At 40.2% G+C, this 14,946-nt stretch overlaps 1 protein-coding gene across 3 annotated transcripts in view; it reads right to left on the minus strand.

The window, feature by feature from the left end:
• Positions 1–13,541, minus strand: part of lhpp (phospholysine phosphohistidine inorganic pyrophosphate phosphatase) — a 32,889-nt gene extending 19,348 nt beyond the window's left edge. For all 3 annotated transcript variants that reach the window (XM_006630521.3, XM_015347010.2, XM_069189004.1), the window contains exons 1-6: positions 13,389–13,541; positions 7,230–7,417; positions 6,485–6,638; positions 5,232–5,295; positions 4,745–4,837; positions 1,753–1,844 (exon numbers count right to left, since the gene is read on the minus strand). In XM_006630521.3, coding sequence (XP_006630584.2) covers positions 1,753–1,844; positions 4,745–4,837; positions 5,232–5,295; positions 6,485–6,638; positions 7,230–7,417; positions 13,389–13,519 — 722 coding nt within the window. In that variant the 5' untranslated portion in view covers positions 13,520–13,541. The remainder of the gene's footprint in view (positions 1–1,752; positions 1,845–4,744; positions 4,838–5,231; positions 5,296–6,484; positions 6,639–7,229; positions 7,418–13,388) is intronic.
• Between the last annotated feature and the right edge of the window lie 1,405 nt (positions 13,542–14,946).

Here is a 14,946-nt window from a genome sequence, read left to right on the forward strand (position 1 = left end):
ACAAAGCCCTGCTGATAAATTGTCAGGTACGCATATTTACAGTACTCCTTTGTGGTTATTCTTCAGGATGTTGCACAATTTCTCCTGTAGGCCAGTGAAACACACTGTACTGCCAATGGCTCTTGTACACATTGAGTTGGTATCTACAGCACTCCGAATACACCCATTGCGTCCAGGACTCTGTGGCTTGTGTGCAAACTAAAACTACTCCATACCCTCTCCTCCATAGAATATGCTGGCTGTGTGTGAAATCTGGGGTGGACTTAAAGGTTCTCCCTCCAATATAAAAGTCACTAAAGACCATGCCCTACACAATTTTCAAAAAAGCCTTCTTGTGGGCAGCACCATATCTGTAGTACTCACTACCTACATCCATTACAGACTTTGTCACTGTCTATATTTTCCAAACTATATATATTTCTTTACAAAAGCTTTTAATATATAATGCAGGTTTACTCTTGGGAGTACTTTCTTAAGTGGGTATATTTAGTACAACAAAGTCTACTAAAGTACTAAAGTCTTCTAAAGTACAACAATAGAAACTCAATTTACTCAGTTGTCAGGCAATATGAGAAAGCACTTATAAAATATTTGACTCTTTAAGCCAATGGTTCCAAATTTCCAGTTCCCAATTGCCTTTATTAAGAGTATAATAGATTGCAGAACCAGAACACACAAAGTAGCACTTAAAGTACATTATTTTAGTTTTAAATCTTTATAGTTGTGCACAGAAAAGTCCCATTTTAGTAGGTGAGAAAGTTCAGTTCTGTTCTGTTTAGTTCTGTGCTGCTGATGCTGCCACCAGAGGACACTGTTGTTTCATTAAGAGCTGCACAAGATAGTGATTTAAGTCCAATCACGTGACACATCTTTGAAAGCTGCTCTATGCTTCTGTCTCTCACATTCTCAAAAACCTTAGATTTTCTGACTGCCACTGTTCTTATAATGCTGTAGACAGTGATAAACATGGAAAAGGTTATTCTGCTCATTGAAGCAGCTTCATCAAAAGCTAAATTCACATTAACCTTTTTGTTTTCAGAATGTGAGCTGTATTTTTCTACATTTCCAGGTGTGATATAATGTTCTCTTTGGAAATCAGGGCTTCAATATTTCCCGTGTTGTAAAGATGAATGAGAAAGTTTATTTCTTCTGCTTTTCCAGGACTGTTTACAAAACAGCTTTTCAATATCATAACTAGGTGGGTGTATACAGTATATAAAAGGTAAGCAAGGAAGAAAATCTTTGCCAATTAAATAGCTACAGTTGAACTCTCAAACCCTTGAAACCTGGTTTTCAAAAATAGACTTGTACTATTATGAGTACAGTGTGGAACACCCAACAAGTATACAGTTTCTTTAGCACCATTAAACTAACTGGGGAAGACAGGCAACTGCAGAGTACAGAAAAATAAAACAGCTGGAAGTCTGGGATTAGAGTGCCCTCTAAAGGCACAGTTAATTTAAAACATTTGTTACCTTTGCCTACTCTGGCCTGATAAGGAAGCACTTATTATGAAAAGAAAATAGTAAAATGAATTTTGTTATTTTGTCTCAATGACAAGCCAACAGCCTGATGACAATGACATCAATGACAATGACAAGACAACAGCAGGAGTCTGTGCCTGTTGTGTACAGCTTAATTCTCACTTTGTGAGCAAGGTGGCGACCACAACCCACACAGCCAAGGAGCAACAGTTCAGACCACAAGCCGGGTGTCTGGTGTGGTATGAGTCTGAGAGCAGAATGCACTGACCTGTACTTCCCTGTCCTGACTTGCAGAGCTTTCATGCCGCAGTCTTGAGCGCCACCGACATCATTCACCAGATCATCTCCGATCATGAGGGCCTGTCAGGGGAAAGAGAAAGAGTCCCGGGGGCTGCCAGACAGCACAGCGCTCCAGCACTAACTCACACGCCCTGTCACAGTGGACACCCTACCTGATCTCTCTATATCGTCCTGCTGCAGATTAGACATGATCTCACTGGCACCTGGAGAATTTACTGTGTGCGCACAGGGGGTTTGTTTTGTATTGATGGATATCACCTGAAATGCCGACATTCCAAGCATGAGCAGTTCTGTAATGATAAGTGTTCTCCCCCCAAAAAAAGCTTGATTTACTAATCTCTGATAAGAAAATATAGAAGCTTCAATACCAAGCTCAAGGAGATGGTGTCTCCAATAAGTATTTCTCCACCAGACATGAAAAAACTATTAAAGTCACTCCTTGTATACTACATACCTCACTTAGAAGCCACAAAATTAACCTCTGGTCACTGATGTTTATTTTAATACATTTTTGGAGCATTGTAACTTTTCTCTCGTTTTTAGGTTTTATTTCCAGCAGGTTCAGGTAGGTTCATGTACACCTACCACTGGTGCTGTAGCTCTTAATGAACAGCAATAAAAATCTTTTTTTTGTAGTAATATCTCTGTCTTAGGAAACTAAATGCAAAATCCTTTACAATCAGTTTAATAGCAAAAATTAACACTGCAAGCACCACATCCTGCATTAACATTTCTGACATTTCCAGGTTTGTGGAAAGGCCTTGATTAATCCCTGTGCTATGGTATCCTAAGATATACGAGTGACATTTAAGGGTAAAGAGAAAAAAAAGCAGGCTTAGCAGATTTCCCGAACCTCTCTTTAAAATAAGATGTTGACCTTTTTTCCAGGGGTGAAGATGAAGCTGTTGTACGAGAGCCATGCTTTTCAATTCCAGCGGACAGGAGACGGTAGTGTGGAGTAGTCAGGCTCCACTTGAGTAGTGAAGCCTGCAGAAGCCATCTTGAGGCAGAGGCATATGGAGGCTGCAGGCCAGCCCCAGGGGACTGTAGTGATTTACTATCAGTGAAGGGCAATAATCACTAAAGGAGGAGCAATTATTCCCAAATCATTTAGGATTTAAAAAATCATTGGTTAGAAGATGAAGGTCAGGAGGTGCTGTGTCATGATGAATAAAAACAGCCAGCCATCTAGACTTCGTTTAACTTTCCATACGGAGCACAGAGTCAGAGAAGGACGGTCAGAAGTGGGCTTTTAACATCACCTGACGGAAAGCATCAGAACAGAAAAATCTAAATAAATGAAAGGTCTGAAATAAGGTCAATTTGTACACTTGCAGTGTCACCCCTGCATGTCCTCTGAACTTAAAATATTGTTTTTTTCTTTCTTGCAACCTGAACAGATACTAAGGCATGCTCAATCTACAGACCAGAACACTGCATTCTGTTGGTCCAGATCATCTGTTTATGTTGGGAAACTTATGATGACCAGGCTCCTGAGAGAATGGAATAGTAAAAGCTTCCCCTTAGTATTCAGGACTAGTGCTATGAATTATAACTAGAATTATGGCCACATACCTAAATTGCCCCCCCCCTCCAGTGCTATCTTAGCAATGTCAGGGTTAGTTGGGGTGGCTGGGGGTCCTTTCCTCACTAGTCACCAGTTACTAGTCTGCTAGCTAGGATGTATTATTAAGACTCAGACAAGAGTAAATCCTTGGCTGATTCTAGCTTTGAAAAAGATCCAGCATGGGTGAGAGAAATGGCCTCCTCCTGCATTAATACAGTACCAAACCTGCTTCCATTTCATTTCCAGACATCTTCATTTGGTCCAGATAACTTTGCTCAATTTTAAGCAACAACCTTTCTGGCCACACCAAGGAGACTATGAACCCCACTCAAATCTTGCCCTAGGCCTCCTTGTTCTGAACTTAAAAACTGTCACCTCCACTTAGCACTAATAAAACATAAATCAAGTGGCAGTAGGGTATAATCTAGCTTTCCTTTTCTGGTTGTTTCCTGACAATCAATTTGGCTATACAAGAGAAAAACATATACTCTACATGCCAAAACCAAACTTGCTTTGCAGATTATTAAAGCACTTTCAGAAAACAATCTAAAGCTCCAGACTTCCCAATTAATTGATGTGACCAAAAGAGCATTTTCATTGATTTCTCCTGACTATTAGAGCAACACACAAACGGCTCAGGGTCGGCCATTTAATAAGCCCTTGAATAAAAGAAGACAACAGACATTTTAGAAAGTTACACTTGCTTAGGAATGGATTAGCTCATGTCGAGATCAATCTATGTTTAAGTCATGGCCAGTTTGAAGAGACAGGTTCCGTCAGCAATGTGTTAAAAAGTTACATTAGCAATCTGTTATTCCAAGCCTATTGAGGGAAGACTGAAATGGAACACAGGCTTTAGGGAACAACCTATTACACTGTGCTCAGAGAACAGGTCCTGTGCAAGGGAAAGAACAATTAGGGGCTGAATGAGGGAGAATCATCAAGGGAAATGGCTGATGAAGACTTTATTGATTAGAGCAGCTTCACTGATCTAACACTCAGTATAGCAATTACATCATTACAGCCTGGGGCAGGATGCCAACACCTTAACAGTGTAACACTCGAATAAATACAAAATTGATTATTTTTTTAAAAGGAAACAGGGATAATTGGATGAAGCAGGAAAAGTAGGAAATACATTAGAATTTACCATTTTGTTTACAAAAATGTAGGATTTAATCCTAGTCAAAGACAAAGCAGTCACAACGATCATATAAAACAAACAGCCACATGGGGTATTTTACAAAAGTGTACAATCTATTTAGCATAGGGTACTCAGGTGTACAAATCTGAGTGCAACACCATAAAAAAACTGTAAGCCTAAACGTCAGTCTCTAAGTCTCTGCTCACTCACCTCCATCCCCACACTGGTAATTCTGGTACTTTCTCTTACCTCATGAGGTTCAACACCCATGTCTGCCAGAGCACTCAGGAAAAACATCTTTGCTGGTTTTCCCACCACCTCAGCTTCGATATCACAGGCATACTGGAAAACAGACACCAGCACAGGGCTCGGGATTGATACTCAGAGAATACAGGGCAGCAGACACCCATACAGTATGTGGCCTTATGTGCATACAACCAGCTATTCAAAGACCCCATAACCCTTAAGTGCAAGGAGTTTGTAAGAACTGACTTTATTAACTTTGCATTCCAAAAAATTACAGAAAATAAAGTTTTGAAGATGCAAACAGATGCAATTCCTACAACACATGATAATATCTGGTCTGACATTTTTTTTATTTTTCTGAAAATGTATTGATTCCTTCCAGTCATGCAGACACCTATACCAGTATCTCTTCAATGAAATGTACTCTTCAACTACAATGAAGCCAGTTCCCTGTACTAGTGCAGTGTAGTGACAGGAGAGTTGTCCAGACCTCTAATGCTTTCATGAAGACCCCAACATCCAATTTCAGGCCATCAGTCTCTTTGTAATAGCGGCTGAAGGCAAACGAGAAAAACAGAAGAGCTTAAACAACTGGACTCAGAAGGAAACACGGGAAATTGTGGGTTTTGGAAAAATGACAATAAGACTCAGGCTAAGAATTTATATGACCATTTATTTTTACACTTTATGGTGAAAAGTAAGAGCTACGGGTAATTACACTGCAGATTGACGGATAGCTGGACATGAAATATATACAATATATTAGCTAGGGCAATATGAAAACATCTGTTCTGTTTCTGATACTGTGTGATATTAATTTAGGGGAGCTGGCTGGAAGCAACATGTGAATTTTCAAGGTTATTTATTTACATCAAAGAGTTACTGACACATTCCGTTAAATACAGAAAATGGACATGTACAATAGGGAGAGGGAGAGAAAAGGATGAAGAGTGGGTGGATAGTTGTGATGGTTATCACCATTTACATAAAATATTTTGCATTTGATCTTTAGGTCATTCTAAGCTCCAATTCACAGATTCTGTTGGGTTTAAGAATTGACCTACATCTATTTCTCACATCTGAGACTTACCTTGATGAGGCCAAGACCTACCGCCTAAAAAAATAAGGAACAGAAAATAAAGGCTGGGGGCTGGAGCTGTCTTAATTCTCATTTTCTGGTTTATTTTTCTTTGGCTTTTTCAATTATTCAGACATGGTTCTCTCCCCCTGCCTCCTACCTTGACCTTTGTAAGAACAGCCATTAACCTTCTGTCATGTGGAGTAAACAGCCTCGTTTTCAGACACTGGCATGACATAAGAAATTATGCAGCCAATTCTCCTGTCCCAGCTAAAACAAATGCTGAAAGTAAATCACTCCCATTTCTATAAGCTTGTGCACACAATACTCCACTGATACTGGTTCCAGTCCAGTGCAAACTGACTGTGAGGCCCCTGAATTCATTGTCCACTATCCTAGTCCACTATCTCAGCACAGGATTCTGCCCAGAGGTTACCAGCACTGGACTGCAAGAACCCAAGGTCTGAGCCTCTTGGGAACAAACAGAACTGGCCAATCACTATGGCAATATACTGTTTATGCACTCGTTGAACACAGTATTTTAATATGGGCGACTATTTGGAAAATGTTTTGAAAGGTTTAGGTGTTTGTTAAGTCTTCATCCTTAAAAATATGCTCAACAAGATACTGGGGTGCACAAAATTATTAACTCTTCTACTACTTACCCTCTTCCCAAGGAAAAAAGTATAGGCTTTTCTAGTCCGATGAGAACCCTGAATGCGTCATTGAGATTCTGATAGGAGAAATTATCGGCTGCATCTCCAATGACCACACAGTTTGGGTTTGACTTGTCTACCTCATCAAACTCAGGCAAAACATCTGCAAAAAAAGGGTTCAATCAATTTTTCCCTGCTTGTACACTGGTCAGTCCTTTATGTCAATACGCATAAATAACTACATTGAACAGGAAGTTGAAAAGTTCAAAACACGCAGGCTGGAGGCTAGCTCACTGTGTCTTTTTTCAATTCAGAAACACAAACTATTGTTTTCATTATACTCATGCGATTATGAACAGCTAACTCTGTTTTTCACATCTGGACCAATGGCTGCAAATTCTACAATGAGGTGAGAATCACAAGTAATAAGGTAATGAGGTCATAAGTAATACAGCAAAGTACCAGCGGGTCAGTGATGACTGGAGGAGAGGCACATCCCTAACCAACAGCACCCTGTGCCTGCAAGTGCCTCGGTGGCCACAGGGGGTCGCTGTGTTACTGAAATTTAACAGAACCCTGTCCGACTAAACCCACTGCCACCAACATTGTGGGGAAACTGGTCCCAGCTGGCTAATCACATGACCCTGGCTCAAACCCGAGACAAATTGATCATAGAGCTCATCCAGTGCTCAGGCGAGGGCCGGTACCGGTTGTGTCTGTCTCTGTGTGCCCTGTCAGGTCTCGGCTTCCTAACCGTCGTGCACCAGCAGGTGTGGTCTGAGGCCGCGCTGCACCAGGATGCTGAGGGCCGCAGGGGCCGGGGAGAAGACCTCGCTGACGGAGATATCGAATCCCAGCTTCTGGAGCTTCGCCACAAAGCGCCCCCTGGTGGCCTGGGTCTCGTTGGTGCAAAACCGCAGCTTCAGGTCAGACGCCTTGATTCTGGCCAGAATAATAATAGTGGTGAGGAGAGAGAGGAGGGGGGGGAGGGGGGAAGACTGAAGAACAAGATGAAATCCCAAAAAATCAAAGGGATTAAGGAGAACGGCAACATGGTGAAGAATGGGATTTCTTGATCGGACAACTCTTCTACTGTAGCTCACAGGCTGGAGAAGTGAAGCAAATCTGCATACTTTCTCCTTAGATTTATAGCAAACTACGGGCCTGCTTCTTGGAAACAAAGCAGTAAGACCTAAGCAACATTTCCAGTAGATGACAGAGCTAATTTTCTTACCTTGTACCTTGTTTCAATATGCACATACTTTGCACACTTCAGAAATGTTACACGACTTAATCCACATGAAATCTTAAAATATTCTAACAAAGTCAGTAAGTGGCTTTCTATAGCTTGCTTCATAAGCAGGAAGAGACTTTAATTGATATAATCAAGGTTAACGAAAAAACGACAAAAGATAACAGGCCATGCAAAACTGGAAAGGAACAAAGGAGTGCTTGCTACAGTAAGATGAATAACTATGAGATCTGCTTTGTACACTCTCAATCCACTCTCTCTCTCACACTCCACAAAAATGATGATTAATCCTTTTCCCACTATTTATATTTCCTAATTGTAATAAGTGTGAATTATCAATTATGGTTAGTGGTTAATTGCCCTTCATAAAAAGAGCTCTCCTGCTTTAAATTGCACCATTAATATAATGTAACTAAATGCACTCGCCTTTACATTACAAATACATCTTCATTGTTTGGAGCAGTAAATGTGATAGTTGCTCGTAATTTAATGAAGCAATTGAGTGAAGAAGTGCAGAGGGTGTCATGGGAGTAATTATTGTTAATGAATTATGATGTGACCTTCTCAGAACAATGAGCAATTAATGCCACAATTGAGTGACAGTAAGTCACATCTGCTTCTGTAAACACAAGACCTTTGCATCAGTAAAGAAGGCGGAACTTTCTGCTCTGCACTGGCACGCAGATCAGGAAGCCAGCTAAGAATCGGACATGATGTCTTCATCACCTTGCGCCAATTAAAAGATCCAATGACCCTCTTCTCCTTATCCAGATGTTTACAGCTGTGTACGAGCCCAAGGTGATTGATTATCATTTTTATTGCACTCGTGCCACTGCACTCAGCAAAGGTTACCACGGTAAATTATAAGGAAGGTAATTCTGCAGCCCCTGGTTAATAAGTGTAATAAAATGTTTAATTAGCAGAGAATATGGTTATCCATAGTTCTGAAGAAGAAGCACAGAGCAAACAAACCATCCTAAAGTTCATATTAGAGCTTAAAAAATCAATAATCTAATTAACAACATAAATCAATTAAAGTAACCAATAAAATCAATTATGAATATTTATAAGGGACAAATGCATCTGAAAAGCATTAAGTGTGATTTAGAACAGGTGAACACTGCAGAAAGCTAAACTTGAAAGTGGCCGTGCTCTTTTTAATGTATTTATTCATTTGTTTCTGAACAATGGTGTCCACCTAAATTACCAACACTAACTTTAAACAAGGTTCTGGATGATAATCAACTATAAAAGAAAGATTAAAGGCTCTATAATAATCCTATTTGATTTGAATGTGTTTGACAGTACACAAGTTCTCTTACATACAGTATAAGAGACCATTCTTTTTTCAACAGGATAAAAAAAAAATACCCTTGATGCTCATACAGTCCCACTTTGGCTACACACAGCCACAGGAAACCCATGACTTCATTTTCCTTGTCTTTCACAAGCTTAAGTGTCTTAGGCCAGGAAACTTAGACAGGTTTCTCAATATATTACGCAAAGAGTACAACACCTCCCCTAGATCTAATGCTGTGGCCTGTCTCACATTAAGCCTCTATCAATAATATCAACAATAAGTGAGAAACTGATTCACCAATTGACCTAAGGAGGAATTATAAGACAGGAAAGTCAGACTGTAGAAGCCCAGACTGGAATGTTTGCTAGGGCATTGGGCTTAACACCTCTTTTCTTTAGAACAGTGTCATGGAATCTTTAATGAACATGTGTCAGGACCTCAGGCCCATCAATTTAATGTCTCATCCAAAGATGAGTGCCTCGTGGTGGTCCCCAGTCACCATAATGGTTCTGACCCAATACCCACCCACATCACCTGTCGAGCATCATTAGCTGTTGTTTGCCGAGTGCTCCATGGACATCTGTCAGCAATCAGCAGCAATAATGCCATGACATGCTGCTGTAGCCACCCTTGCATTATACTGGAGGTGAACTGACCCATTATTAGGGAATTTTCTAATATTGTGGCAAGTAGGCATTGTATTTATATATACCATATACTCTAATGCTATGCAAGATATGTATTCAAAAACCTGTCAAGGAGAACTAAACTACCAGGGATTATATCGGCTTGCACGATAACAAATTATTATCCGTTATTTTTTACTTAAAGGAAGCAGAATATAAATTGCTAGATAAACAATATCCTGCTGTGACTTATCATTAAGTCATTAAAAAGCATGCATTAGTAAACTACAAAATAAAAACAAAACATCCCTCCTGTCCTTGCAGTCAGCAGGCTACACAGAGATGCTATTCAAATTATTTTCTATTGCAACTGAAGGCCTGACCAATGAGGTGTAGCAGCTACATATATGCAGCTGTAAAAGACTGAAAACACCTGACAAAAAACATGAATATTAAACATGGCAGAGGCCAATACAGATTGAGCCGTTCCTTCTCACACTGTCATCACTGCATGCAGAGAAAAAAGGAATATAGACAGAGATCGATTGTAGTGATATTCATTCCTCTTCTCCTAAAAATGTGTTTTGCCAAGCTACCTAAGTGTGGTTTGAACTGACCTTTACCTCATGTTGACAGGACCAGGGCTGTGAGTGACAGTGTCCCTCAATGTAATTACCCTGCCTCAGATGAGCCGGTCCCTTACAAATCACCTCGAACTTTACACATCTGCTGGCTGTCAGCATCTGCCAGGTTCAGTCACCCGCACATAATGAAAAACTCTCATTATTGTTCCAGAACAGGTAAAGTGTTAGGACAATTACTGGGCACCACAACTGACCTTGTGAGGACCTAACTAAAACCAGCAATCCTCAAAATCCACATGACCAGACTGCACTGAAAAGCTGATGTGAAACTCATGGATAGTATCTGCTTGTGGCTTTGTCATAGCTTTACAAATATGCCAAATAAAATAGCTAGCATGGCATAGTCAAGTCCAATTCGTTCTCCATTATCCTTCGGCACAGTAATGCCATGCCTTCTGCAGCACAAATATCATTGCATAACGACTGTCCCCTGTGCGGGTGGTGAAGGGAGGCGAATTAAGAAGAGACTCCTCTACAAGATCGTGGCTTTTTGGATAGCAGTTATTAAGCTCTCTTTGGGAGGTGAGCTAGTTATTTACTCAAGACCAGCCTCTGTTTTGGCACTGCAATGTTTCTATGATTACAAAACGTTTTGGCTACATTTACAGGAAAAGGGAAGTGGGATCTGTCATCTGGGCTCTGTCATTAAGGGACTTAAATGACAAGGACGTTTAAGTCAGAAAAGATCTTGCTCAGAATTTTGTCTTTCAAATGGCAATCTAAAAGCAGCCACTTGTATTTGAACGACAAAACTGTAAACAGAACTCATAATAAGGTACTGTACAAGGTTTAAAATCCTATCTTCTGCTTGTCCGCAAAATGGCATAAATCCATAATGCATGTGACTTTTCACAGCTATTTAAAAGACATACAGTAACTGTTACTTAGGCAGGCGTTTAAAGCATTCGCAATTTCAGAAGTCCAACATTCACCACTCAAAAGTTATTTGTTCTTATTAAGATATTTTTCCTTCCCTCGGGCACATCTTGTGAGAACATTTGTTGCTTTTTAAAGTAGAAAACAGCATTTAAACATTTTGCCACTTATTAACTCTGTCCTGAATAGCCAGAGTGTGCATGACTAATTAACACTTTGGGTACTTTGACTAGTAATCACATTGTAATTGATGGTGACCTGTTTGTCACCTCTCCATTACGGAAAAGGCCTCGTCAGGGAAGCCCGGGGGGAGAAGGAGTCACAGGACTGTTATCATCTACTAATACAGAACAAAGAGTACTGTAATGCACAGGGTTAGAACGATAATCTGAAAGAGTTTAGCATTTCTAACATCCTACACATCAGAAAAGCAAGTTAAAGCAAGAAAGCCAGAACATGGCTTTCAACCCATCCTTCTATTGTCAAGAATCTAAAGCGACTTGATAAATGAAATGCAAAGTCTCCAGCCTTACAAAGAACAATGTGATTGTTCCTACCACCATCCCAGACACACATGAAGAAAGGTAAACCCAATTATTTCCCTAGGAACCATTCAATATATGCTCATGAAAACTAACTCTCTAGTGAGTAATTTGTAGCATCTATGCTATAGTTTACAACATATTTTTAAATGACTTATTTTTAAGTAATAAATAGCCGATTCTGTCTTTTATTTCAGGATCCAACAGAATAAAGCAAATAGATTAAATACACAAAGATGTTTTGTGATGGTTCCATCTGGATTATCCCTGTATGCATTATTATTATTATACAAAGCTGTGATTCCTGCATTGACATGTTATAAAGATCTGATGGAAGATGTTGTGCAAGATCTGCGCATGTATTTCCATGTTGTATTGGGGAGGAGGAAGATAGTAACAAAGCATCAAACTGGTCTGCCTTTAGAAAGCTGTGCCATTCCAAACCTGCAGTAATCAGACAAATTATCCAATGCTTTTCAACCTCTACTGGTTTGCTCCGGGTGTTGGGGCCGTTTTATGAGCCCAAGCTGGTGAAAAGTGTGTCCTCAGACACAAGGAGTCTTGCTGTGCAGGCCTGTGATCTCCAGGCCATCAGGCTCCAGGGCTTTTTTTGCTCCGGACACAAACCCTCCAGCTCCTCTGATGTCTAGTACCTGCCCTTCTAATATTTGAAAAGCAATGCTCTATGTTTGAGGTTCTGCCAACAGATGTCCTTACACAGAGTCACCCACAGGATGTTGTAAACCTCCAGCATGCACTGCCTATTGAAATGGATCCCCAGGTAACAACCAATACTAGTGGTATACAGATGGAAATGCAGATGAATAAGAAGACCCTTGCTGTGAAGGTTTTATTGATGTTTAACCACGTTGTGCCTTGTAACATACCAGCTTCCAGCTGCTAGAAACAACAACTCACAATTGCTGGCCTCATGCAGAAGCTAAATCACACCCCACCATATACATGTAAAGCAGGACAGGAGAGGAAATGATCTGCACTTTGGATCTATGAAACATTTGTGTGACTGCTTAACAGCCAGCTAATTAGACATGGGGTACCCTGATAATCTTAGAGGCAAGACCAAAGCATTTTCCCCATGGCTATCAGAAGAATATATATCCTTCATTTCCACTGAGGTAAGCAACCTTTGTGGTTGGAAGCAGATTTACTCCACAAATCTGAGAACTGTTTCAGTATCAGGCTGTGACTCCAACATTAACATATCATTAGAGTGAGAATGACCATGTTAAATAGCAGCTTTCTACTTTTCAATAACTTAATCTGATCTCTGATTCAAAGCAAAATCATTATCCCACCGATCCAATACGTACATGAGCACTTCAGGACGGTACAAACATTATTAATCTTGGCAACATTGACATTACCCTCTGGATATTAATTACACCTGCAGATGCAACATTGAATTGTTTATGACACCGGAGTCTCTCGTTTATAACCGTGGTTGCAAGGAAATTAATCGTGAACGCGCTTCTTTAAGTGTCATGGGTTAAAAAAAGAAATAAAGCTGTAAAGGCTACGATGTAAAAACTTCGGCGTCTCCCTGCGCTGAAACGTCCTTACGTCATCAAAAATCTACTACTCAGCCCACCTCTTTCGGTACCAACTTCCAAAAAATGCTTGAAAAATCTTTATCCACAAAGCGCTCCCCTCACCTTTTAACCGCTTCTATAGAGCCAGGAATAGGCACTCCTCCTCCTTCCCCGCTGTCATATAAAACGCCACACATGTCTAACACAACCCCTTTCAAGTCTTTAATGCAATGTTCCCACCCAACCTCGGCCATTACGACGACTACTCTGTACGAAGCAGCACACGATGGCCCCAATGTATTATGGGAACTGTAGTTTTCCAATAGTTGCTGTGTTTAGATGGAATCACAATTTAATAATAATTATTATTATTAATAATAATTGCTTACACTTATATAGCGCTTTTCTGGACACTCCACTCGAAGCGCTTTACAGGTAATGGGGACTCCCCTCCACCACCCCCAATGTGCAGCATCCACCTGGATGATGTAAATTACATTAATATCCATTCAACGTGTTTCATCCCAGATAACATTGATTTAGCATCAAAATATTTTTAACATTACAGCGAACAGACAATCTATATATTTCGGAACAAAATGACAAACAGAAAACGTCTAAGACGACTATTTGTTGAACAGCAACAGCAACAACGAAAATATTTTTTTCTTTATTTTTTTGCGAGCTGTCGAAATAGATAAAGTAAAACCTCAAACATTTTATCTGCGTAATCCGATGAGGAGGTTGAGTGTAAAATAATATAATCTTGTGAAATATATTTACAGTATGTATAATTTTGCATCTCCTAAGAGCAGCGCCTAACACAGTTTAATATCAGTTTATTAAAGACATATTTTGACGCGTGGTCTGTCCCGTCTCCCGGGCACACGGTCTCTGTCTCTGGACACAGAGTGCGAAAGTCTCTTGAACCACAGGCTCTAACTAACATAACCTAGCGCCTCCAATAGGATTGGACTTCTCCCCTCAAGATACCATCTACTGTGAAATGCATTAAATAGACCCAGAAATGGAGCAGGTTATTTAAAACAACATCCCTAATAGTGTAATACCTCAGCTGCCTCCACCGACACTCCGCATTGTCTTGGACAGCGTTATCTGTCCCGGACACCCGCTGTGAATATTGATCCGGTGGTTGTTTCAGCCATCAGTTGCCATCAGGACAAGCCACGGTTTAAAACCACCTTGCACCAAAGCACTGAGAGACGTGCACTTGGCTAAATTCTAATGGCAGAGCAGAAAGAGGAAAAAATGTACTGTAGGATGCAGAGTCTTTAAGTGAGGATTAAAGAGGCCTTTGAGATAATGAGGTCTCATTCATCCTTAGGAATTTAATTACCCCCCAAATAACATACTGTATGTTTAGCTTGGGTTAAAAATAACATATGTATAATTATTTTCTAAAACTTCTATATATCATTTTTTCCCCAAAATCTTAAACAATTGAATACACGCAGTCCTCGAGATGCTGAATGTAATCTAAGAAAACGAGATCCGGCAAAAACACCAGGTTATCTCCGTTTAACTTGTGATCCAAATACGTTTCTGCTCTAAAGGGAAAATGGCTGTCGAACACAGGCTGCTCTCTCTTGATTTTAAGGTTCGTGTGCACACTGACCAAGTGCCAGAGAGGTATAAAAGTTCATACTTACACGGCACTACC

This window comes from Lepisosteus oculatus, chromosome 4, assembly GCF_040954835.1.
Source record: "Lepisosteus oculatus isolate fLepOcu1 chromosome 4, fLepOcu1.hap2, whole genome shotgun sequence".
Classification (NCBI taxonomy): Eukaryota; Metazoa; Chordata; class Actinopteri; order Semionotiformes; family Lepisosteidae; genus Lepisosteus; species Lepisosteus oculatus.